The sequence below is a fragment of the Corvus kubaryi genome, unplaced genomic scaffold (genome assembly GCF_017639235.1).
Source record: "Corvus kubaryi isolate FWS band 111438036 unplaced genomic scaffold, C.kubaryi_AGA036_p1.0 37398, whole genome shotgun sequence".
In the NCBI taxonomy this organism is placed as follows: domain Eukaryota; kingdom Metazoa; phylum Chordata; class Aves; order Passeriformes; family Corvidae; genus Corvus; species Corvus kubaryi.
In genome coordinates, this window is record NW_024581137.1 from 31,547,816 (window position 1) to 31,572,261 (window position 24,446).

General features: G+C 39.4%; 1 protein-coding gene across 1 annotated transcript; it reads right to left on the reverse strand.

The window, feature by feature from the left end:
* Window positions 1-2,832: 2,832 nt before the first annotated feature.
* Window positions 2,833-10,356, reverse strand: LOC121671623 (von Willebrand factor D and EGF domain-containing protein-like). Its single transcript, XM_042043625.1, has 5 exons — window positions 10,080-10,356; window positions 7,249-7,344; window positions 5,310-5,414; window positions 4,810-4,905; window positions 2,833-3,244 (listed from the first exon to the last, which is right to left on the reverse strand). The coding sequence occupies exons 1-5, from the start codon at window positions 10,264-10,266 to the stop codon at window positions 3,135-3,137; spliced, it is 594 nt and encodes a 197-aa protein (XP_041899559.1). The 5' UTR covers window positions 10,267-10,356; the 3' UTR covers window positions 2,833-3,134.
* Window positions 10,357-24,446: the final 14,090 nt, after the last annotated feature.

A 24,446-nucleotide genomic window follows, 5' to 3' on the forward strand; every position in this document is an offset into this window, starting at 1 on the left:
TACAAAAGTTAATTATATATTTTCATAGCTAAGAAGAGAAAGCAAGTTAACATTTCCATTTACCAAAAGAAAACTGATGAAGAAGAATCAGCACAAACCCTAAAGTAAATACGTGTAAAAACAGAAGCTACTTGACAAATTGTCTACCCCCACTCCATTATTTGTCCAAATGGAAAAACCTAAATTTTAAATTCTCAAAACATAGCATCTAGGTACATATACAAATCCAAATGTAGAGGTTAGAAAGCTTTACTAATAACTAAAGTTTTTTATGCAGTTTCTGTCATATAAAGGTGTCACATGCTGGTATCTGGTCATTCTGCCCACAGCTCATTTTAGCCAGCAAATGATATTTTACAGCTAGACCAAGTAAATCCATTCTTGCCAGAAGCACTTAGAGCAGAAGAAAAAACATAAACAAAAATGTGCATGTAAGTAAACCATAAAGAAGAAACACCCCACCTTTCCATGCACACTCTTAAAAGACAGAGTATCAAAAATGCAACCACTACAATACCGCTAAAATTTTTACAGTTGTTTTAGAGTATCTGTGTAAGGTGTTACAGTTAGCTCTAATGAATAAGAGAGCTAGCGTGTTCTGTATTGCTTCTCTTGACCTTTGAGCTGCATGTATGACATCTCTCCACAGGAAGACCTATCTCCAGAAATTACATGCTGTAGCTCGTATGTTCAATCGTCCAGCGAGCAGGAAACAAACAAAAGGCAAGAATTACTGGCAGCTCTTTTAGTAAATGCATGTTGAACTGTGAAAATAATAATCTGGGGACACAGACTGTCATTAATAATACATTCTAAGATTTCTCTAACTAACTAGAAAAATCACTTTTAAACTCACTTAAAGTTTAATTGAATAATAAGAAGAAGTATTTCTTAAAAGCAAAACCAAAAAAAAAAAAAAAAAAACGACAAAAAACCCTCTAGCCAGTAGATGGTGCTACGTTCAAGTAGTATTTCTGAGATGCACCATTGCATTCTGTGTGGCATCAAATTACTGCTTACTTCAATCATTTCTAAACCGAAAACTAAATTAGCATTTGTTTTGGCCTGTTCAGAAACACCAGTTACAGTGTCTCAATGATTGCTCCTGGTCTCTTGCTCCTGACAATGCCAGTATTTCTTCAACCTTCTAGTCACTATTACTGTCACTTTTGTCTTTATTAGGAGAAGTCAGTCTTTTTGGGAATAATACTGAGATATTATGCCTCTTTGTATTTACATAGTACTGATTATTTATTCTAAATTTTGGGTCTGGTGCAAGTAATTTTTGTCCCTTTCATTCCCCTACAAGCAGTATGTCACCTAATGTATTCAGCCTAGCTCCTGAATTTCTAAATTATGGCATGATGTAGTGGACTGTGACACAGAATTTCATCAACATCATCATTATAAAATTATTCAGAACCATTGATGGAATCATCTTGGTCCACACACGAGAATCACATTTTTCACCAGCAAGTGTGAAATAGCCAGTGTATCACAGCAAAAGCAGCACAAAAAAATGTGCATTCCTCTTGTGTTGTGCCCTGTCCCTGCAAGAAATCCTTCACAACATCTCTGCAGCAGGTTTCCTCTGAACAAAAGGCAACAGCCTCCAAAGAAAGCACAGGAGAAAGCTCAACTGCACCACACAGCAATTGCTTGTAACAGGAAACAGGAGTCTCAGGAAATAAACCATTGCCTTTCAATTGCCCTCTGCATGCTTGGGTTCTCTCGTGTAGAAAAAATTGGTAACTAAGAAGACCCCATTACCTTTGCCTCTTTGCTCAGTGGCTTGTAATCCTGGCAGAAACAGGTCCATATAAATTACTGGCCATGAGAGCTACATGTTCTGCTAGTTAAACACAGTTAAAATGTTGTTCCGACAAATGGACTAAAGTAATGCATAGTAAAATTCTCCCACCAAAAAAAAAATTATTCCAGTTTCATCTAGAAGACAATGAAAATCAATGTCTCAAAAAAATAAAAATTGATCTGAGCATCATTCAGAAAGTTGACTGTTTCGACTAGCATGTTTTGGCAAAACCTTCCTCAACAGTAGCACTCAGGAAACAGCAGAAATGAGACAAGGAACAGCGAACATAGGAGACTCAGTCCAATCTGCAGGTCATTCAAAAGCATGCAAAACCTAAATGAAGCCAAACGGGAACATTTCCAGAAGGCAAGCACAAACATCCCCCACACATGTGATTTGTGACAGGCACGGCTTTTCCTCCCTGCTAGTCTGTAGCCTGCCATTATACTGCTCCTGTAACAACACAGTCTTGAATAGCATCGAATTATCAATGTCTCCAGAAGAAAAATATATTTTCCTGTCTCACTGGGATAAGGAAAAGAAATAATTGGTAGTTGAGAGATGATCAGATAATATGACTGTAGAAGTAGTCGAGATAAAGACTCTTAGAGTATCAGCATGGATTAAGCTTTTAGAAAGTAACAGCAGAATTGTCTGAACAAGTATGGGGGGTGGGGGGGGTCGGTTGTTGGGGTTTTTATTTAAATACTCTTTAGCTGTTTGAGATCCAGATCAGACTGGGGGGAGGGACAGGAAGCAGACATAAAGTGATAACCACGATTTAAATAAGAAGCTTTGCTGTTTGGTAATGTTCCAGAGACTTGCAAACTCTGCAAGTTTCCTCTTGCAACTGTTTAATCTCATTGAAAGCAAATTATACTTGAACTAACATTCACTTCTGATGATCTGAATTGAGGGATTTTTGTTTCATGTGCTTTTTAAAAATGTAATTATATAACACAACAAGTCTAGTCAAAGGGGAGAAAAATCAAAAAGAAGAGCAGAGATCTGTTCTGAAGTACTCAATTAGAAGAAAAATTTTATTTCAAGGTCAGCTGTATTGACCAAGGCATAATACTTCTGCTTATGAAGAAAAAATGAGGAGAAAACTTGTGTCATACACTGCACACAGTTGGATATTTATAATAACTTCCCTACAATCAGCAATACTTTCCTTTCATATAGAAAAGTATTTACTTAATATAGTGGGTACAAAAAGCTATCTGAAATCAAGTTATCATGTTTATGATAACACTGCTGCAGACTTCCTCTCTGTATGGTTACATGAAAAAAAATGCAGCTTATCTTGGCTGAAGTTGCTTCATTCCTTCCTTTTCTTTGTACACTGTGGCCCAGAGTACGGCAGTCGACATCTACACACGTTTGGAGCGATGCATTTCCCTCCATGTTGGCAGGGCAGTTTACACACAGCTGAAATGAGACACCAGATACACAGTACGTCTTGAGCACAACACAGGATCATTTTTCTCTTTGTCTCACTGTGGTAGCAGAATTGTTCCCTGGTGACTGCACTGGGACATTAAAAATAAAAGCATAATGGAAGAACTGAAAAGCAATGCCTCTCAATTTATGCCATCGTGGCCTTCACTGGAATACAGGCACAGTACATCTAGTCTTATTCATGCTCCATTTCCCTTTTAAAATACTATAATTTCTGTTCTTTAAGGCATAGGCGTTTTTTGAGACAGATGCCCCCATAAAAGTGAGAGAACAATAAAAATTCCTGCTGAAACTTATTCAAACCTGTTCTTGGATCCACACCCATGAGGAAACAGTCACCACATCCTATCAGTGTCTCACACACTGCCCTCCTCTTCCCCCACAAGAACAGAGGAAGGCTGAGTGGGCACAGCTTCAGCTGTCCCCTGCTACACACCAGTTCAGCTGACAAGCCAGGGGCTGCAATTTGTTTATGAGCATGTACACCAAAAGAAGTTGAACTTGACGCAGATCTAGTCACTTTGGGAACAGTAATTATTTTGACATTAAGAACCTGAACACTTCCACCATTACTGCAGCTGCAGGGAATGGAGCTAGCATTCTGTAAGTTCTCTGCAACTCCCACACTTGGCTTCTAATATCACCCTGTATCTCAATACCCTGATGAATACAAAAGAGAAGCATTCTGATGGTCAATGGGAACATCAAAAGGTTACTTGTTAACGTTTGTTTGACTATATATATTGTAGAACTAACACTAGCTGATTAAATTCCCACAGCCATGCCAAAATATCAGATGCAGAGGACTTAATCCAGAGACCGTGCACCCACAATATCCAGTTCAAAACCAATGTTTGCACAAGGTTTTTTTCAGTCTCCCAGAGAGCAAATAAAAAACCTTTTCCTTTTGTAGTGTCAGGACTATTGCCTTTAGCATCTGGGCAGTGCTGTTACAAGCGTAGAAGGCCTGAGAAGTGTAGATTAAAGACTTTATAATCACCTGCCTTTGTGAATCAAAGTTTGTGAAAACAGAAGCGGTTGTTCAGCAAGAGTGTCAGTACTAATCCTGATTACAGGCAGCTTTCAGAATTCTAAGAACACCTGGAGTTGATTCTTCAACTTATCCTCAAAGTGAGAAGTGAGTTTCAATTTTACATGTCTGTAAAATTTAATGAAGCTTCTAATCCACACCAGTAGCAATAGTATTTCTGTAGTTTTCAGTTCTTTGTACTGGGTCTCAGTTTACAGACAATATTTCAGAAATACCAATAAGACATACCCAGTAATTAATTTGGTGACAACCAAAATCTGAAGCTCTTTCAAAGTGGAAAAGTTCTGTGTTTCTGGCCAAACTGAACAGCCATCTACTCCTTACGCATGCTTGTAAGAGCCCCAGTACATGGAAGCAGCTCTCAGTTACTATTCGAAGATACTTTCCCTGGAAGCTTTGTTAGGCACTGAAGATTTGAACACTTTGATTGGTAAATTAAACAAGCAGAGGAAAGGATAAATGAAAAATGTCAGAAGTCATTTACCTAAGTGACATGCTCTACCAACCCATCCAGCTGGACAGCTACAAATCCCAGGAGCCACACAAGCTCCATTATTCCGACAACCTTGAGGACAAATTGCTACAAGAAAAAGAATGGGAAAGTCAGCAGGATTTATAAAACTGATGTAAAAGAATCCTGACAGAATGAAAGATTCAGGATGATACAAGTCAAAATGGCAAAACACACTTTCTTCTAGGCCAGATATTCAACTTGTATAACTCCAAAAACATTTCCAGGACCATGGAAATGGAAAAAAAATATATAGGTACTGTATTATGAACCTTGGTTTAAATGTGAACATTGTACACCTTAATGCAAAATAATTTCACATTATTTTATCTGTGTAAGTATCCATAATGTAGGTCACTCATTTCTGTAGTAATGCAATTTCCATTCTTATTAGTCCCTTAATACTTTTAAGATGTTTTTGTTACTGCAGTTTTAGTATTAATATAAATATTTGCATGAATGTTGACACACACCTTCCTGACATCTTGATCCTGTCCAGCCAGAAGCACAAAGGCACTTCACCACTCCATTGACAGAGATGCATTCCCCACCATTCTGACAGCCTCCTTCACAGCTGACTGTGGAAGACAGCATACACCATACATTTCAAAAGCAGCATAGGACCTCAAATAATTGTCTTTAAACAGCTCATCTGGCATCAACTACTTGTTTTATCATATCTGCAAAGACTAAAATTTCAACTGTTCAGAGCAAGGCACTGTTCTGCTTCTCACCAGTAACACCACTGTTCATCAGCTACACTGCAGGAACTACTAACATGCATATTTGTATCAAGCTTGCCAAATCACAGCTGGTAAGCCAGTATCATGTGGTTAAGGATTCATGTATTTCCTTACCTGACAGGACCTTCATGTAACAGGAGGAAGAAGAGATGGGGATATTCCTTTGACAAATGAAACTATCACTACAGTCAAGCGGTGCCTTCCCAAAGGCCAAATACTTAAGTTAGCCTCCTCATTTCAGAATTGTTCTACACAACAAAGCCCTGAAGGCCTCATTAATGAAGCATTATTTATGCCAGACATACGATTGGTATCAACTGTGGAGAGAACGATCTTCGAAAAGTGGCACAATTACTGTTCCGTACAACCAAATGCTTCCTTCCGCAAGTATGAAAGTATATTCTACACCACCTTCACTGTATTGAAGAGAAACAGCCATCCTTCATTATAAACATGGACAGTTTGGATGTCTGCTTGATAATTTGCAGAAAAAAATGTCCAAATATCTTGTTCAACCACAAGTATTGAGCACAATTTCAGCTAACAGATTTTTTGCACAAATACTGAACACGCAAGGACATGAAAGACAAATCCACCACAGCTGGAAAAGCTCTTGAAAGCTTGTTTGCATATTACTTTGTCACACAATGTAGGTTAATGTATTTAATATTGATTGTATTTGATCAATCACGGTGACAGAGAGAAGTGCATGAAGACTGGATGAAAACAAATATTACTCCAGTCTTCTAGAAGGGCAAGGAGGACCCAGGGAGCTACAGGCTGGTCTGCCTCACCTCAGTCCCTGGTGAGGCAGTACAAGAACTGACCCTGGAAACCATTTCCAGCCACATTAAGGATGAGAAAATCACCATCAGGTCTTCACGGTGAGGGTGACCAAATGGTGCTACAGATTGCCCTGGAAATTGTGGAATCTCTGTCTTTGGAGATATTCAAAAGCCATAAAGACATGACACTCAGCAGCTGGCTCTAGGTAGCCCTGCTTGAGCAGGGAGCTTGGAAATTATGACCTCCAGAGGTCCCTTCCAACCTCGCCCAGTCTGTGATTCTGCGAGATTCTATAATAGCACATTGCCCCACAACACAAGTTTGTACATGCACAACATAACAGTGTTTTCTTGGATTGCCTTTTCCAATCCATGCCTATATTCAATAGGCTTCACAAAACCATAAAAATGGTCTTTGCTACTCCTTTTCTGTCATCTCCCATTATGTCTCAACAATATGTTGACACACGTATCTTCAGTGACTTGCCCTCAATGTTACCATCTTGCAGATACTACATAAAATTTCAACCACCTAATGAAGAAACATGTATCTATACAACCATCCCAAGAAATTATTTAGACAGAATCTGTTATAGAGCTAAATAGAATAGAATATTTACGTAACACATAAACAGGGTATTTTCCAAGGGAAAAAACTCGCTCAGATTCTCACAACACATTTCAGTACATGTACTCCATCCCATCCTCCTGCAAGCATGCACATCCTCTAGGCCATGCATGTCTTGACAGTAAGCTCAGAGATTTACAGAATTAAGGTCATTATTTCAAAATGCATCAGATCCAGGGCTTTAAGGAGTCCCAAATTAATTTAGTCTGTTTTCAAACTCCTTGTCTTTCCAAGCTACTGCTTGCTTGGGTCTTACCTTTATGACAGTATCTACCCCCATAGCCAGGTGGACATCTGCATTTTCCAGGTCGGAGGCACTCTCCACCATTTTTGCATTTTGGATAACATGTAGCTGTAAGACAGACAACAAAGAAAGGTTGGATAAATATTGGTGAATCTTACTAAAGTTACTACTCAAATATGTAAGAAATTTGCACATTATTATATTTTCATCAGTTTGTCTTCTTATTTTCTAAGATATACCTGCCATGTCATCTTACGTTGTTGATAAGGTGAAATGATTTCCCTGCACAGGGAGTACTCCACCATACTGAGCTTTTAAGCACTCCAAATTAAGGAATGTTTTGAGCCTGGACAGAACAGGCAGAAGAAAGAGCCATATTAAAAAGGAACACAGCTGGACTGCCAAAAAAGCTTTTGATAACTAAAGTGGAGAAATGACAGGTAAGAATATAGGTGATAAGTAGAAATGATTTAATAAAAAGATGTTACAACTTGAGAGGCATCTTGTGATTCTTGAGATGAAACATCAGACTTTTTACTCTTTACTGGATTCCTATGTTCCTCTTCAGAAAAACTACATGCTCTATTCCTTATATCTCTTCTCTAAAATGTCTCCAGAAATAACTCAGGCTTTCTTTCTCCCCCACGCTCTTTTTTTTTTTCCTTTATTTGCTTCAGCTGGCTTTTCAGAGACGTTTCTGAAATGTACAGTGTTTGTTTAGCAAGCATCCAAGATAAATGTAACTTTTCTCATAACTGTAATTATCTGTTGGGAGCAAAGCATCTATGATCATCAGAAATCCTGCAACTTTTTCATTGCTGACAGCTTGAACAGGCTCAATAAGGTACAAATAAAAATCTCAATTTTGCAAAATTCTGGATAAATCCAGTCAGATTGCAAATAAATTACCTATCATATAGATAGAATCAGCTCTGCTGTCCGAGAAAACATTTGTTTATTCACACACAGATTTTAGAACCCATCTCTTTCTGGGAGCCTCATCTGAGTTAGCTGCTGGTGTGAGATGCTTCTCTACTAATCCTTTGACTGGATGGGTGAAAAGTATGAGAGGGAAGAAAAGCGAAAATATGAATGATGAATAACACCACCCTGATTTTGTCCCCATATACTTACAGCACTCTCAAGCAACCGAGCTGAAGAATAGAGGACTTTTCACATTAGTACATGCAGAATGAGTATTAGCAGGCAAATAAAGGACAGAGGCATGTATGAAAAAACCAGCCAGTGCTCAGCTCTCCCTAACTTTTACCAGATGCTCTCAGTTCTTTGGAAGAGCCATACAAGAGCTCCTGATTTAAGAAAAATTCTGTTTCTGTGTCATTTCACAGAATTTTCAGTTCGGTTTTCTTGACAGAACAAGGGATGAATCTTCATTTACCCTATTTTTTTTCTACGTTGATGGCCATATGAGCACAAGGATTCAGTGGTTCCCCTAACAACTCCAGACAGTTCATCTTTCTAGTTCAAGAACTGATCTGCCTCTCCAGCAATATTTTACCTCTCCCTTAAACCCCAAAATGTCTAGGAACCAACAGTTGTTTGGAACAGTTCATATAGCATAGTTTTTAATCTTCACTGCACAGCACATTAGCTATACATCATTTGTTACCACCTGCTAGCCTCAGCCTTTAAATGAAACAACACTCCATGAATAACTACACTGCCGAATGAAATTTTCAGAAACTCATCTCAGAGTTAAAAAAAAATAAATTGCATTTTAAATGAACGACACTGAAAATTAGAACAAATATTGCACAATTATATCACCTCTTCACATAGGACAACGTGCAAAGCAAAGGAACTCCTGACACTGAGTGATTTTTTAGCAATTAATAGCCACAAGCTCTACAGTTAAACTTTTCAAAAAGGGATTTAGAAATTTAACGTGTTACATTGAACAGGGTTTAAACTAAAACTCTTCTTCCCAATGTTTGCTTTTGCATATTAGGTGGCATTTTCAAAAATACTTTTGTCTCTCCGCGGACACTAACAGGAACAGACTCAACCCTAGCTTTACGCCTCCTACCGTGGAAAGGGGATGTACAAATGACTCCGTGCGTCAGGTAACATCCAGGAAGTAAACTACAGTACTTTTACAAGCACAACATATTCTAAATAAAAAGGAACCCGGAAAATAATCTACTTTCTACACACTTTTTTTATGTTTTTGTTAATGACTAGTCCTGACTAATTGCACCTAGAAATACTAGTTAAATGCTACTGAGGCTTAGAATGCTGTAAAGACTCTAAAAGCATTCAAGAACCATCTGGATGCAATCCTGTGCATTGCGTTCTAGGATGACCCTGCTTGGGCAGGGATGTTGGATGAGATGACTCACTGTGGTCCCTTCCAACCTGACTGATTCTCTGATTCCTTAAATACTTCCAGGGGAGTATTTAAGCATGCACAGTTAAAGCAATAGGAGGAATAAAACGCCGAAGCCTGTCTAGTGAGTGGCTTCTTACTCAACATCCAAGTGGGAAAAAGCTCTCTACGGACCCACAGCCGTTTCTGACAGCGGCGTCTGCTTACCAACGTGAGGTCTTCACGCCGGCTCTTGGCTGTGCTCCATCAGTTTGCTATCACTGCCTCACCTTACCAAAGGATGCATTAACTCTCTTCTTCCACCTCTCCGTCTTTAGGTCATCCCCGGCACCTCACTATCCGCCTCTCACACCAGATCCAAACCCCAGCTCCTCAGACCTTCCCGGAGGGAATAGTCGCCGGAGGGCTGGCCTGACAGAGCGCGAAGGCAGCGCTTGTGCCCATGCCTGCCGCACCCGGAGGCGCCCCGGAGCCGGCGCACCCCGCCCGCTGTTACCGTGCTGGCAGCGCTCGCCCTCGTAGCCCTTGGAGCAGAGGCAGGAGCCGTCGCCGAGGCAGAGCCCTCCGTGCCGGCAGCGCGGGCTGCAGGCGGCGGCCGGGCCGGGGCCCAGCGCGCACAGCCACAGCCACAGCCACAGCAGCAGCCGCGGCAGCCCCGTCCCGCCGCCGTCCCGCCGCCACATGGCCCGGCAGGGCAGCCCCGGGCCCGGGCAGCTCGTCCCGCGGCGCTCCTGCCTCCTCTCCGCTTCCTCCGCTCTCAGCCCCGCTCCTTCACCTCCCCCCGCTTTTACCCTCTCAGTCCGTTCCCACTCCTCCTCCTCCTCCACCTCCTCGGCGCCGGCCCCCCGTGCCGTGTCACGGCGCTGGGAGCCCCCCCGAGCGCCCGTGAGCCCAGCGGGTCACCGTGAGCGGGCCGGGCCAGGGCTGCGGAGAACGGGAGGCTCGGGTGACCTTATCGCCCTCTACAACTGCCTGAAAAGAGGTTGGAGCCGGGTGGGGGGTCGACCTCTTCTCCCAGGCAACCAGCGACGGGACAGGGCAAGAGGACATACTCTCAAGCTGCATCAGGGGAGGTTTAGGTTGGACATTAGGAGGAATTTCTTCACAGAAAGGGTTTCTAGACGTTGGAATGGGCTGCTCAGGGTGATGGTGGAGTCATCATCCCTGCGAGTGTTTAAGGAAAGACTAGACGTGTTACTTAGTGGTGGTTCAGTCATAGATTGGACTCAATCTTCTCAGAGGTCTTTTCCAACCTGACTCATCCTGTGATTTTATCTGCAGGTGCAGAGGCCTCTGCTGGCAGCGAACCATCCATCCACCAGGCAGTCACACGGCATGTCTGATAAGGAGCCCACCTTAGCACCTGCCTGCTGGTATGCCTGACGGCTGCTGGCCCTGCCACTACTTCCAGGACAGCACAGCTCTGAGCTCCTGCCCCGTTTGAGACCTTACAGACTCTGATTTCTATACACTTCCAATCTTCAAGGGTGCCGTACGTGAATATGGTGACACAATATTCAAAGGATGATTTCAGAGAGGACTGACGTACTGAACTCACTGTCACCTTACAGAGGAGAGGAGTATGGGTCTCATAGAATGATAGACTGGCTTCATTTGGAAGGGACCTCAAAAATCATCTAGTTCCAACACCCCTGCCGTGAACAGGGACATTTTCCACTTCAAAGCCTCATCCAGCCTGGCCATGAACACTTCCAGGGATGTGACGTCCACAGCTTCTCTGGGCAATTTGTTCTAGTGCCTCATCACCCTCACAATAAACAATTTCTTTTTTATATATGATCCAAATTTCTTCTTTTTCTGTTTGAGGACATTCCCCCATGTCCTGTCCATGCCCTTGTCAAAATTCCCTCCCCAGCTCTCCTGTGGGCCCTTTGGGTATTGGAAGGTGCTCTAAGTTCTTCCCAGAATATTCTCTTTTCCAGGATGAACAGCTCTAGCTCTCAGCCTGGCTTCATAGAAGAGGTATCCCAGCCCTCTGAGCATGCTGATTGCCCTCCTCTGGACTTGCTGCTTGCCATGCTGTCTCTGGGAATGGCTTGAGTACAATTCTGTGACAAAATAGCAATATATTTTAATTTGATCATGAAAATATATTCCATTGCAAAGAACACATAGATGATCAGAAAACATTTTTCTCTCATTATTTCCAGTATTTCACAAGCATTTCCTATCATTTCAAAAGTTTCCCAGAAAAAGCACACACTTTCAACACCAAGACTCAGCCCAACAAAGCATTTTCGGATGAGTTGGAATGATCAGTAATGAAAAAGAGAGATTTTAACCACCTACACAGTGTCTACAGAAAAGTGAAATAAATCTCATGCCTTTTAAAAAACTAAGGGAAAACCAAGTCTTGTCTTCAACTGTGAGAGCTGACTTAGAATTACTTTTCCAAGTAGCATAAAAGAGTTTAATTTGTTTTCTAGGTGAAGCAGGAGTATGATTTGGTAACTGCTTTCACTTTGTCTGGAAATTAAAATTTGTGTGATTGCCTCACAATTGACAGAATAAAAGTCAGAGGAATGTCTTCTGTAAAACCGGTTTTAATCCCTTTTCACACCTACAGAGCGTGGAACATACAGTTCATAGCAGTAGAATACGAGGCAAATCTGTTGCTAACAGCATGAGGTGCTGTCTGGCTTCTTGCAAAGGTTAAGGCACATATAAAATTATCTTTGCAAGACTGCATTTAGACTTTCAAGTAGCAAACTACCATTAAATGAGTAACCTGGAAGTTCCACACTGAGTAATTGCCCAAAACATGCACAATTCCCTCTTGCTTGTGCCTAGGCAACCAAAGCAACTTTTAGAGGATACATACATACAACTACATTTGTCCTGTGCAAACCTACATAGCAAATATCCTTTCATGTAGTATTGATGAAGCAAAACCTCCCAGTGATCTAATTACTTATGCACAAGTTGCCATAGTGTGCTAATTTGCTATCTAGAATAAGAACATCCCATTCCTATTTCAGTTCCAGTTGTGGTGGGGAGAACAGGGCCTCCTGTTTTCACATACAGTATTCCTTCTTGCAAGGACAGGAGTAACAGGACTGTGCAGTGATACCACTTTTAGTAAAACTACTTGCCAGAAATATATTGTGGAATAAATCCTTCCCAAAAGGAATAGCTTTCTTTATGCCATCCCCACAGGAGCAAAATGAGAGAAGAAAAGAACTAAAGATGCCGATTCTGGGCTGTGTTGTTCTCTGGGTATATCATAATTTTGCACTTCTTTGATTTCTGCCAGTAATTTTGTCCATATTGATTTCTTCACAGAAATATTTTTTCCATTACTGTCTTTCCTCCATAAGACAGTTTAATGTGGAAGTGTGCCTTTCTGATATTAATGCCTAGCAACAACACCTCCATACAGAATTCTTTTCAGGTTCTAAGAGCTGTTCTTCATTATTCATGATTTTTAAAGCACTATTTATTTTCAGTTCCATATCCCATCTTCCGTATTCCAAAAGATGACTTTTTGTGGCTCAGGTTAATTAAGACCCCCTTTTTCTATTTCCCTCCCAGTTTCCTTTGAGGATCTTAAAATAATTAATACCAAAGAAAATAATCATATTTTGAAATATGGCAAGTGCCCCTTCAGAGGAGATAATTAAATGCAAAGACTATATTAAATAAGCTTGCCCAGGTGTTTCACTGAATGAAGTAAATTTGTTTAAACATTATCTTCTGTAGGAAGGATTAGGCTGCTCCACCATTTTTGTGCATCTAAATTCATCTCAGGGCTTATCAAATTTGCTGAGTGCATGTCTGCATTTACAAGGGATTGAGTCACGTTAACAGAGGTTCTCACTGAAAACAGAAATGCTTCCAGGCATCCAACATGCTTTTGCCTTAGAAGCACAATCTGATTAAAAAAAAAAAAAGACAGCAGATAATGAAGTTTTTAAGTAGAGAGTTAGACAAAGAGAATTTAGATTCATTCAGTCTTGCCTTAATGGTCATTTTTGATACTTCTTTTCAAAATCAAACCAAAATAACGCAGTTTTAGCCATAGGATATTCACAGGCTCATTTTTGTGTCAACATCCTCCTGAAATACTGTATCATAGCAATATGTAATAGCCTCTTGAGGGATACTGCTGTCCAGCCCAAAGAAGAAGACAGGGAAGAAATGAAGTCTCCATTATAATCAGAGTTAAGGTACTCTGTGGAGTGGTATATTATGGGAATAAGGATGCTCACCTGGAGTCTGAGATTCTGCTCCATGTAAGGCAAAGCAGGTACAAAACAAGGGTCCCAACGACCCTATGGGAAGACACCACTTCTGGCCAGCTTAGAGCATGCCCACATGTCTCTCACCTATTTCAGAGGCTTTTATTTCATTACAGAGTGACAAATATTCAGGATGTACAAGCTCAGATCTTCAGAAGCCATGGCAGTTTATGAGTCAGCCAGCTGTAATATAGCACAACGTATTCTCAGTAGTAGTTGCAAGGAAACAATAAGCCTAGAAATTGGGATACAAAATCTTATAGGGTACTTGTGCAGTGGTGATACATAACCAGCTAATAAAATGTCAGTATCTCAATAATCAACTAGATTTGCTGGGATGAGAGGTAATGTTAGGAGGTGTATTCCACAGCTGACCTCTTTACTAGTCCTGCGCAGTATGTGCAGTTCAGGCTCTGGCACAATCATCCCTGCACTGTTACAGCTGCACTGGGTGCGGTACCCAAGTACATCTAAAAAATGCATCATCCAGAGCTGATGCTTTGTTTATCAGTGTAGCATCACAGGTAGCAACCACATTTATAAGTACTTTTCAGCATAATTTGGTCTCTGTTCTACCACGTGTAGATGAGCCATCAGGAAATGGTACAGTCAAGTAGCATTGATCACAGCTGTATCTCAACTCAAGCCCACGTCAGATAATAGGGACTTATGACCAACATCAGTCTTCTTTGTTGACAGCTTGAATAGTGATCTGTCTTCCAGTGCAATTGGGCTTCAGTGGGATTTGAATGAAACTCACTCTTGTTCTGCTAAAATGTTGCTGTTGTACCGGGCACGGCGAGAATAATGACATAAGTCAGGTCCAGGAAGAATGGAATTATTTAATAAATTACAAACTCATTTATATAACTTGGTTCACTTGAATGGCATAAGGTTATTGGTCCTCTGACCATCCACCTCCCAGGATGATTGGTTAAGACCCTACAACACCCATTTCAAAATAGTTCTCCAATGTACCGTAACAATACTGCATAACAAGCTTGCAGGTGCAGATAAAGTCTTGGTTTACAAAAACCTCTTCACTGTTTTCATCTAGCCTCCATGAGAAAGCAAAACTTTCACAGGATTCTGGCAGAAAGCTGGAAAATTTCTCTGCTTCTAGCTTTTGAGCATCCACACTTAAAGAAGGAAGATGATATATGGGTTTATTTCCAAACATGTCTATGTGTGAATTAGGTGAACAGAAATATTATACATGTACAGGCTGTGTACAAACATTCATCCACAACTTCCAGGCACAACTCTTCTTGGTGTCCAAAACTAAGGGCATCTGTGGATTGCATGTACATACTGTCTCCATTACTGCACCTAGCCCTGGTTCCATAATACGAAACCCTATTTTAATTTATGTGAAATGAATACATTAATCCAAAGGATGCCAGCCCTGTATGCAACTTCAAAACCATTATTCTAATAAGTAATTTTCTTCACATAATAGCAAACTCTCAATACATGATCTTTAGTCAACAAGACTGATGTGCACTGAAGTTCCTGTTCACAGATTTATCTTGCTTACTAGATAGAAACATGAAAATGGTATATGTGAGATATTTCAGAATTAACAATTTAATCATTGCAATTAGTTATAAATCTCTCAGATTGCCACCTTATGTAGGTATTTGCAATTAGAGTGCAGAATAAATCTCTGCCTGGGGACTCTGGGTAACCCAAAGTAATACAAAATTACTGTCAAAAGACCAGCCAGGCTCACTAGGAACAGTTTAACTCTGTTTGAAGCTTTGTTCCATGCAAGTCAAGGTCACCGAGTCACTACTCCCTCTTTTGAATTTTGGATTTAAATTTCCTGATGGGTGTTTCTTTTGTCCATTAAAAGACTACTGCGAAAAAAGGTCAAGGCTTGTCTTGCTGCTTGGCAAACAGATCAGCTTTCAGCAGTAACCTTAATTTGTTGTTGGATCTTGTTCTATCTTTTGGGATAGTTTGGTGATGTCTAAGCTAAGAAACCTTCAATTTCTACAGAGCCAGTAGACCAGTGACCCTTTATCTGATTTCACAAGCATAAAGCATTACTTCATAATTGTAATTTTATAAATCGAGGCCCTAACATTCCACTGCAGATCATTTGCTTAGCCACTGCAACCAGGAGACATCAAATTTCTGCACAAATATAACACCCAATTTAACTTGAAAGCTGAGGTCAGTCTCAACTAAGGGAATTTCTGCTCATGCTATAGGTGTTGAGACCAGCCCCATTCTATAGATGCACCATCTGAAAGATGCTGAGCAGATACCCGTCAGTGGAACCCAAATGTATGATTAATATACAAAAATTATTATTAATTATGATTAATTATTAATTAATTATGAATAATATACAAAAATGACTCTTAAGAACCAAAGTCTTGGTTCTTAGCAAGCAAGACTGCAAGACACTTAACTATCACATCCAGCTTCTTTTAGAGCCATCCAGAAAACACTTTATTTTTGTCAGCACTATAGTATCAGACTATATTCTGGCAAATAATGGGCATGATACTGCATGGTTATCTTGAATTTGTGTTTGGCCTGGAGTTTAGAGGACTCAGTAGCTCACAATACCATCAAACTGAAATAGTCCTCTCTCATCTGCTTTTCTTTCTGCACTGCATGAAATTGGCTTGCAAGAAAATGAAAATAATTTGATTTTCTCACCACTCCTGGGCTCTCAGCCATGTCCCTCAGAAATAAATATGGGGGTTTTTATGGTCACAGAATCTTATATTTTGCCCTCAGAGAAATTTGGCATAATATTCAATGAAAAGAATAATTGAATAGCACTTGGTGTAACTATTGAGTAAAACTCAGATACCACGCTACTGCACACAGTACAAATACCAGGGGCCTAATGTTCTGTAAATCGGTTGAAGTGGAAAGTCCATATTCACAATTCATCCTGATTAACTTGAGGAAAAAACCAAGAGGCTAAATACTAATTCTAAGATAGGGTGTTTTAATATTTAGTAGTGAATTTTACAGGATTCAGCTTTCATCAATCAACTTCCTGCATTATCAAGCACTATCGATGATTTGATATTTATTTAGTTGTTATTGTATCATAATCCCCATACACACTTAGGCTGCTGTAAGCCAAAGCAACACTACTGAAGCTGTCCCAGAGTAAAATTAGTGTGAGTGGAAGCATTCAGAGAATCATCCTTAAGACATAAAGATATCACTTTGTCTGCCACAGAAACATTGCCAGCTTTAGGGTGAATGTGGCTACTGTTCAGCAGTGCACAGCAACATTATCCAGCAATGTGAAACAGGAAATGAATAAAAAAAGGACCACATCTAATTGATATTTAAATATGGTAGGATGTAATTACTCATGCTGGAATTCATTCAAAGCATCAGCACTCTGAATGCTCCCTTATTTAAAAAAAAAAGGAAAAACTACAATCAGTTCTTTACTGTCCACCAACAGAGAAGACTTAGGTTTGGCAGCTGATTGTTAAAAAACTGGTTCAATACATATTTCTAGGGTTTTCCTGTCTTATGTTTGTTAAGATATATTGCTTCAAATCGACATCTGAAAAAAGAAAGTGGTATCTCAATTAAACAGTACTTAGAAGTTTAGAAGCCCTTTACAAGTTTAAAATTCATTGTAAATGTTTCCAGCTTGTATTCATTTTCACATCACTTCTGAGGGAAAATTAAACAGCATAACCACTTTATACATGCCAAGACATCAAAAAGTTTTTTGGCAACTCATTTTTAGAGCTAATAGCAAAGCGGAAGTATACATGGTATTGTTTGGTCCACATTTGAAACAGGACAGCATGACTAATGCAAATGTGTCTTCATGTGATCTGGGCTTGTCTGGCCAGGAAATGAATATGTGAAAAGAAGGAGGTCAGATAGTAGTTTATTTCTAAAGAGCTCCGTCACTCATCTAAAAAACACTGGGCAGCATCATCTTTCCTTACTGACTCTCAAGGGAGCACACCTCTAACTTGAACAGAGCTGGAATCTGAGCCCCAGAAACTTTAAAATCCTTAATGACTAGAGAGCAAACAGGTTGATATTGAATTAAAATTCATGTTAGCCAACAAACAAAAAAGGGAAAATGAACATTAATATCAATAAAAATGTATCAGATCTACTCTGACTCATGTATGTGTGGCTAACAGCTGGAGGAAATTAATATATCCAGAAAATTTTAACATTTGTAGAAAAAAACCTGATCTTTGTCATTGTCTCTCTTTAAACACCCCATTACATAGGTGATCTCCAGTCATTGAGCTCAGCTCTCTCTGCCATTTATACACCACTCTGCTCCATTTAAACTCAACCCCTTGATGGACACTAACTCTGATGGACACTTTTGTCTGCACTGATTGAATTTTAAAACTTGTGACAAAGATTTAAGAGTGTAATCCTAGAAAACTCAAGCAGATTAAAAAAAAAAAAATAGAAATCGTAATGTAAAAAAATGTTGGGTTTAAGAAGTTTATTTTTGTGTGTGTATCTTTTGAGCTCCTGAAAGGGTGCATAATGATGTTCTTAATTTCACTTTTTATAAATGCAAAATAGCAACTTTGTACATACATGCACACCTGGGAATACATGTTCATGAAAACAGAGCCTGAGGTGGCCTGGCATTCTAGCACAGTCCGAGTCCAAAAATCCTGTAATTCATACTTCTAAGACATAAGATTCTCCATTCACTAGTTTAGACATCCCATCTACAAGCACTAACAGTGCCATCCCTTGCATTACCTAAGGTGATTTTGTCGTTTGACATTTTTTTAAACCAATTTCTTAGGCTGTATCTCTTCTGGGAAGCTTCCTTCTCCTTGTTACAAAATTACAATTGCAAGTTATATGTGAATCGCCAGTGTGGAGAGAGGACAATTCTCCTTTTATCACCTGATCATTTCACAATTATTATTTTATTCATGATTATTCTTAAGTGGTTTAAATTCAGCATCAACATAGCTGGCAGATACCAAAATCTGGGGTCCTGGTCCCCACAGCTGGTAATTCAATGTAAATAAAAGAGATATCTTTCTGCACCTAATTGCCAGCCACTGGGAGACTTAAAATTAAGAGGTCCTTGGATGAAATGCGCCCCATGGACACAAAATGATCCCATACCTCTGTGCTGATACCACCCAGAGCTGTATAATGGATGTTGTACCATATATATAAAACTTAGATGATGAACAGAAGAGTGCAGAGCTGCAGCAAACACAGCTCTGACTTGAAACACAGTAGAAGAAAACTCAGCAAAAATGTTTCTGACAACTTAACCCAAAACACTGACTATACAAATTTAACTGAGTACACTTGATGAAGATGAGACTAATAAAAGCCCAGCTGCTTAGCACTTTTGACTTTCAGCACTCATACTTCTATGCAAGAGGATTTTGGTTCCAAATTGCATGTTGCTGGCTGGAGATTAATAGGTAAACTGAACATATGCTCTCTGTCTTGTTTTAGGAGGAAGGAATAACCGAAGTTTAAAAAGTGACAAAAAAGTCCAGTCCTGCATTACTTAGCCTCTTCTGTGCCCTAAACAAGACAACCAGACAATACCAAACAGACCTTCCCCTTTTTTAGATTTTTTTTTTACATACTTTCAAGAAGGGTCTTAGCAATTTCTCTAAGTCAAAACAGAATAAAAGAACATAAATACAATTCAGTTAATACTGTTAGATTATGATATCTCTATCCTTTCTCTAAAATGATTCCCAGTGGCAGAAGTTTTCATTTCTAAAAATAATTTCATACCCATATTTTTATTTTGCTGCAATGAAAACTAGTGACAAACATGTCACCAATAGTATTTGCCAGCAAAATCCTTCAAAAGAACATATCTGCATATAAAATTGTGCTAACAGTCTCATACATATTTGCTCATTTTTGGAGACATTCTGTTCTGTCTTAAGACCCTGGATTGGTGACTACAGAGGCTGACAAAAATACTACAGTAAAGGATGTCAAATGCTGCTCTGTGAATTTATTTTAAGGGCTTGTTAAGGCGGATTGCAGAATTAACACAGGTTACAGGACACTGTTTTAAGACAAATCATTGTTAGAGGGTGCTTGACTTAATTTTTACAGGACTGAAATTTTCATGCTTTATGCTGTATTAGCTTATGGGCTAAAATAAACCACATGGCTGATGAAGTAAAGTCAAAACTTGTTTTTTGCTGTCGAGTAGAATTTCTAAAGTTGGTCACTTGCTTTGAGAAACTTGGTGTCCTGCTGCCCTGGCACCTTAAATTAAGATGCCCCTGCATGTGCAAGTCAATATATATTTGCAAGGAAGAAAGTGACAAAACAGCCATGCTCTTTTCTATAAATCATACATCCTCCATTTCCCTTTCTTTTTAATGGCACTCAGAGGAGCATGTGGGCTGCAGATCACAAATGAAGGGCCATCACTTCCCTCCCCAGCCAGCTCAACAGTGGCATTCAAGTGTTCCAGATGCAATTCAAACTGCCCTTCACACTTAGTAATCAATATCACTAATGCTTGACTCACCGTTGGCTTTTTACACTGCCAGAAGAAGATAAGGCTAATGGGAATCTGCACCATCCCAATGGCTCCAAAGACACTGGGTCCCTGCACCCCTTCTTAGCCCTCTGAGTCATCCAGTACCAACACCCTACACAAACAAAAACTCTTAGTACATAAAATCAACCTGTTGAGAAAATTGTGTTGTTCCTCAGAAAGAAACCAAAGTATATGAAAGACATTGCAAAAGCTCCATTTGCTTAAACCTGCCTGGAATTATCTTAGTGAAAATTTAGAGAAGCCAAATAACCCTAAGAAGAAAATGTTTCTCATCATAAAGAAATACCCCACCAGTGGCTCCCTGCCAGCCCAGTCTGTGAGAAGGAAAGGAGGACACCAGCTCCTCTAGAGCAACACAATCAAAACCAGGTAGCAGTCATTCTGCCTACTCAAAAACCACTCAGTCGGAGTCTCCCTGGTGCAAAACCAGTGTCGTGGCCCAGGTACTGGCCAACAGCAGGCCAATGCTACTATTCGCAGGTGTACTTGTGGATACTGTTTTTGTGAGTTACTGCCATTGTTGCAATGAGCCTAATCACAGAAATAAAAGAAGCAGTATATAGCCAAAGCCAAGCATGACTGATTTTAAAGTGGTACGAAACAAGGGAAGTTGCAAAAATTAAAATTGTAAAAGCACGTGTTATATTTCTGTTTCATAATAAGAATAAAACTAATAGTCTGGAAAAAGAAAGTTTTATTTCCTATTTTCGGTGCTAAGAACACCTACATGGAATAATTCCATATTCATAGCTGTTTCTCCTCTAAGCTATTATCCATAAGCAGACATGGAAGTCAACACACAATACAGTCTAGTGCAGTGAATGGAGTCATTATGAGACTGTAAGAATTTTTGTCTTCTTTGTAATCCTCACATTAGCTACTGGCCATTATGGATTTGTAATAGAAGGAGATGACCCAGCAATCTGCACAGCCCATATAGTGCATCCCATTGTCTCACTGGGACTTGGTGAGCTGCTCACAGTTTATGGATACAGCAGAGCTAAAGTGGAGTGTAAATACCTTAATGTCTTCTCTGCTTATGTCATTCCTGAGCATTAGCTCTCCATCTGTAGAATATTGTCTGAGCTGCTACAGATATGTCTATTCAAATGTGTCTTAATATTCAGCTGACTGTGCCTTTTTGACATGTCCCATCAAATAGCCAATAATGATGTATTTTTTGGCACTCCTAAAACTGCTTCCCATGTCTCTCAATTACTTGCCCCCAGCAAAATGGCTGCAGTTATTAGCTTGTGCTTCACTGTGTCATTTGTGTTATTCTAGTTCGATGTGAAGTATGACTTCCTGCCACTTATTCGCTGATGGCAACTAGCTGCCTTTCCTTCCCCCCTGAGGTTTTGTTTCCCCTCCAAAACATACTAGATTTTTTGCTGGCCAGAAGCATAATTATTCTTCCTTGTCAATAACTTCCTCAGTTTCTGTTCTGTTTAAGTTCTGTTCACATCCAGCATATAGGTACTATACCTACTTAGTAACAAATAATCTTAATTATACTGGAGTGTAATTAAGAAGTATTTTCAAACTACCAAATCCAAACAGGATACTGTCTGATATGGTCAAAAAAAGACAGCCATAGAAAAATAACATGGAACTTATGATTATGATTTTTTGTTGTTGTTGTTGTTGATCACCTTAGATTGTAGTCTTTGATTCCAAAATACAATTCCATATTAACATATGCACAGTAATGATACAAACTGCCTTGGCAGAGGTTTTTAGTTTGGTTTTGTGAAGAAGAATGAGTGTTTAATTTATTCTGCTTAGAATCAGCCAAAAATTAAAGCCCACTGAAAATCAATCCTGTCTGTATTATTTCCATTTTCCAGAAGAAAATAACAATTTTGTAGATTTTTTAAATTCAATCTCCATTAAACAGTGACAGAAAAAGTCTTTTGTCCATATCTGGGTATCACACATAGCTGTCCTGGAGTTTCTGATGAAACTGGTGGGGTAAACTCTTAACAAGGAACTGAAAACAAATAAAATCCAAACTGTGAAAAAAGAAACAAACAGCTGAAGTCAGGATAAAAGGCAGTAAAAGCATGGAGGCAACAGAAACATGTCTATCCCACATAATCCCATGTTCTGGACTACTTAATTACTCCTTTTACTGTTTTCTGTACATTGTATTTCCAGACTGTGCAATTAGATGATTGTTTGTTGACTGTACATATTACGAGTGGTACTTCAGCATTCTAATATTTCCTGATCTGTTTAAAGGACAAAGTGTGCCCAGGCCTCCCAGTGTTCAGCTTTGAATTTCCCCCTGAGTAGTCATCCTTCCCCTCCATACTCTATTTGGCAAAGCAGCAGCTCTAATCCTTCAAACCACAAATGGGTCTGACATGATGGATTTGGGATGTGAACCAAGTCTGTAGCTGAACAGCAAGAGCAGATATGAAACCAGCACAAAGATCATGCTAAACCTGTAGGTTTGCATTAAACAGTGCCAGGGACCATGACTGGGAAAATGGCAAATTCTGTGTTGCAGGACACAGCTCACACCCTCAGTCTGGTCCCTGGCCATATGAGCCAGTGTTCTCACAGGTCACTCCCGAGGACATTTACAGGGATGAACTCCTTGAGGACTATTCCCAGCAAGCAGTGTGTGCCCCACCACGTTGTTTCATAGCCTAAGACTGTTTACATGGGCAGGGTACATCATGCCTGTTGGTCTCTTCATCAGTAAACAAACCTTGATACTTTTAATACACTAATCCAGGTGTAGCTTTACAGCCCTATCATCCCCCAGTGTGCCATAGGGGTATCTACCCCAGATTCACTATTATCCAATATGTCACCGTGTTAAGATTTGCACACAGGAAAACACACAACTGTGATTCATCTCTGACCAAAAAAACCTTTTAGTTCAGTGGAACAGCAGCCAGCAGTTTAATTTTATGCCATATGCTATTATATTTTTATATATTGGGTTAGATATGTAAAGTGCTCACTCCACTTTATGTTCTTGCAAGTAAGAATTGCTCAGCATTCATTTGATATTTTATACAATGTCAAATTTAAAATATTTAGGATGAGAAATGTGAGAGAAAGTGATATAAACAGATTAATAGAGGACTGTTTAGACCAATTTGTATTGTGCATCATCTAAATGGAGATTTATTTATTATTTATACCATTGTTTATTTTTTTATTTTGCAATATTCTTCTCACACCTTTTCTTTTTGTAGCAAAAATTCAGCCTCTGTCTGAGCTACATTTCAGACTCGATAGTAGTAAAAATGTTCAGAGTATGTTTTCTTTATTACTAGGACTACTTTTAGAGAGACTCCACAGCTTGACATGATCTGGGAAGAAGACATTCACAAGAAAGCTTGTTGAAGAATGAGAGACTTGTCATTTAGAGAGGTAATAGAGGCAGGAGGAAAGCACCATTGGATGGTCTATCACAGCTTTTTAGTTCCCAGTCTATTCTCACAGTAACGTATTCATTCTGCTTATGATTTGCTCCTAAAATCAGGCTTACAGTCTGCAGCCTAACATAAAAGCAACGCAGAAACAATTGCAAGCTTTACAAAACAACACAAATTACTTTTCACAACATTAATCAATTGGCCTACATTTTACTGGGGAAAAGTCATCAGCGTAGACAATAATCATTAAAAAAAGAAAACAAATCTGTTTCTCCATCAGGTTCAATATTGCTAAACAGCAAAGAAATGAGAAAGCAAAACCAAACATTGTGAAAACTGTTTATAACCAAGATAGCTGGATAAAACAAGCAATTTGAATACATTCTGGAAGCAGCAAATGTCCCTCTAAATTGCCTGCATCTGATGGTTCACATGTATATGTGATTCACATAAAAATCAATATAAAGCTCTAACTATACTTTCTATTGCTCAGCAACTCAAAAGACCTCAGCATGAGTCTCACAGAAGAAAAAGAGAGGCTGATACTTTTACCTTGACACCTGTAATTTAACATAAACTGTAAAAAAATTGGACATATTTTAAAATGTTTTTTATTTGTTCCAACAACATCTGAAAAGAAATTGTTGTAGGCTTCAGTTTGAGTT

What these genes read in the sequence shown, in the direction of transcription:
- LOC121671623 (XM_042043625.1), bottom strand. Translation starts at nt 10,266, where the DNA reads ATGTGGCGGCGGGACGGCGGCGGGACGGGGCTGCCGCGGCTGCTGCTG. An exon ending in GGGCGAGCGCTGCCAGCACG is followed by an intron (nt 7,345 to 10,079) that starts GTAACAGCGGGC and finishes TCTGTCTTACAG; the next exon opens with CTACATGTTATCCAAAATGC. An exon ending in GGGTAGATACTGTCATAAAG is followed by an intron (nt 5,415 to 7,248) that starts GTAAGACCCAAG and finishes TGTCTTCCACAG; the next exon opens with TCAGCTGTGAAGGAGGCTGT.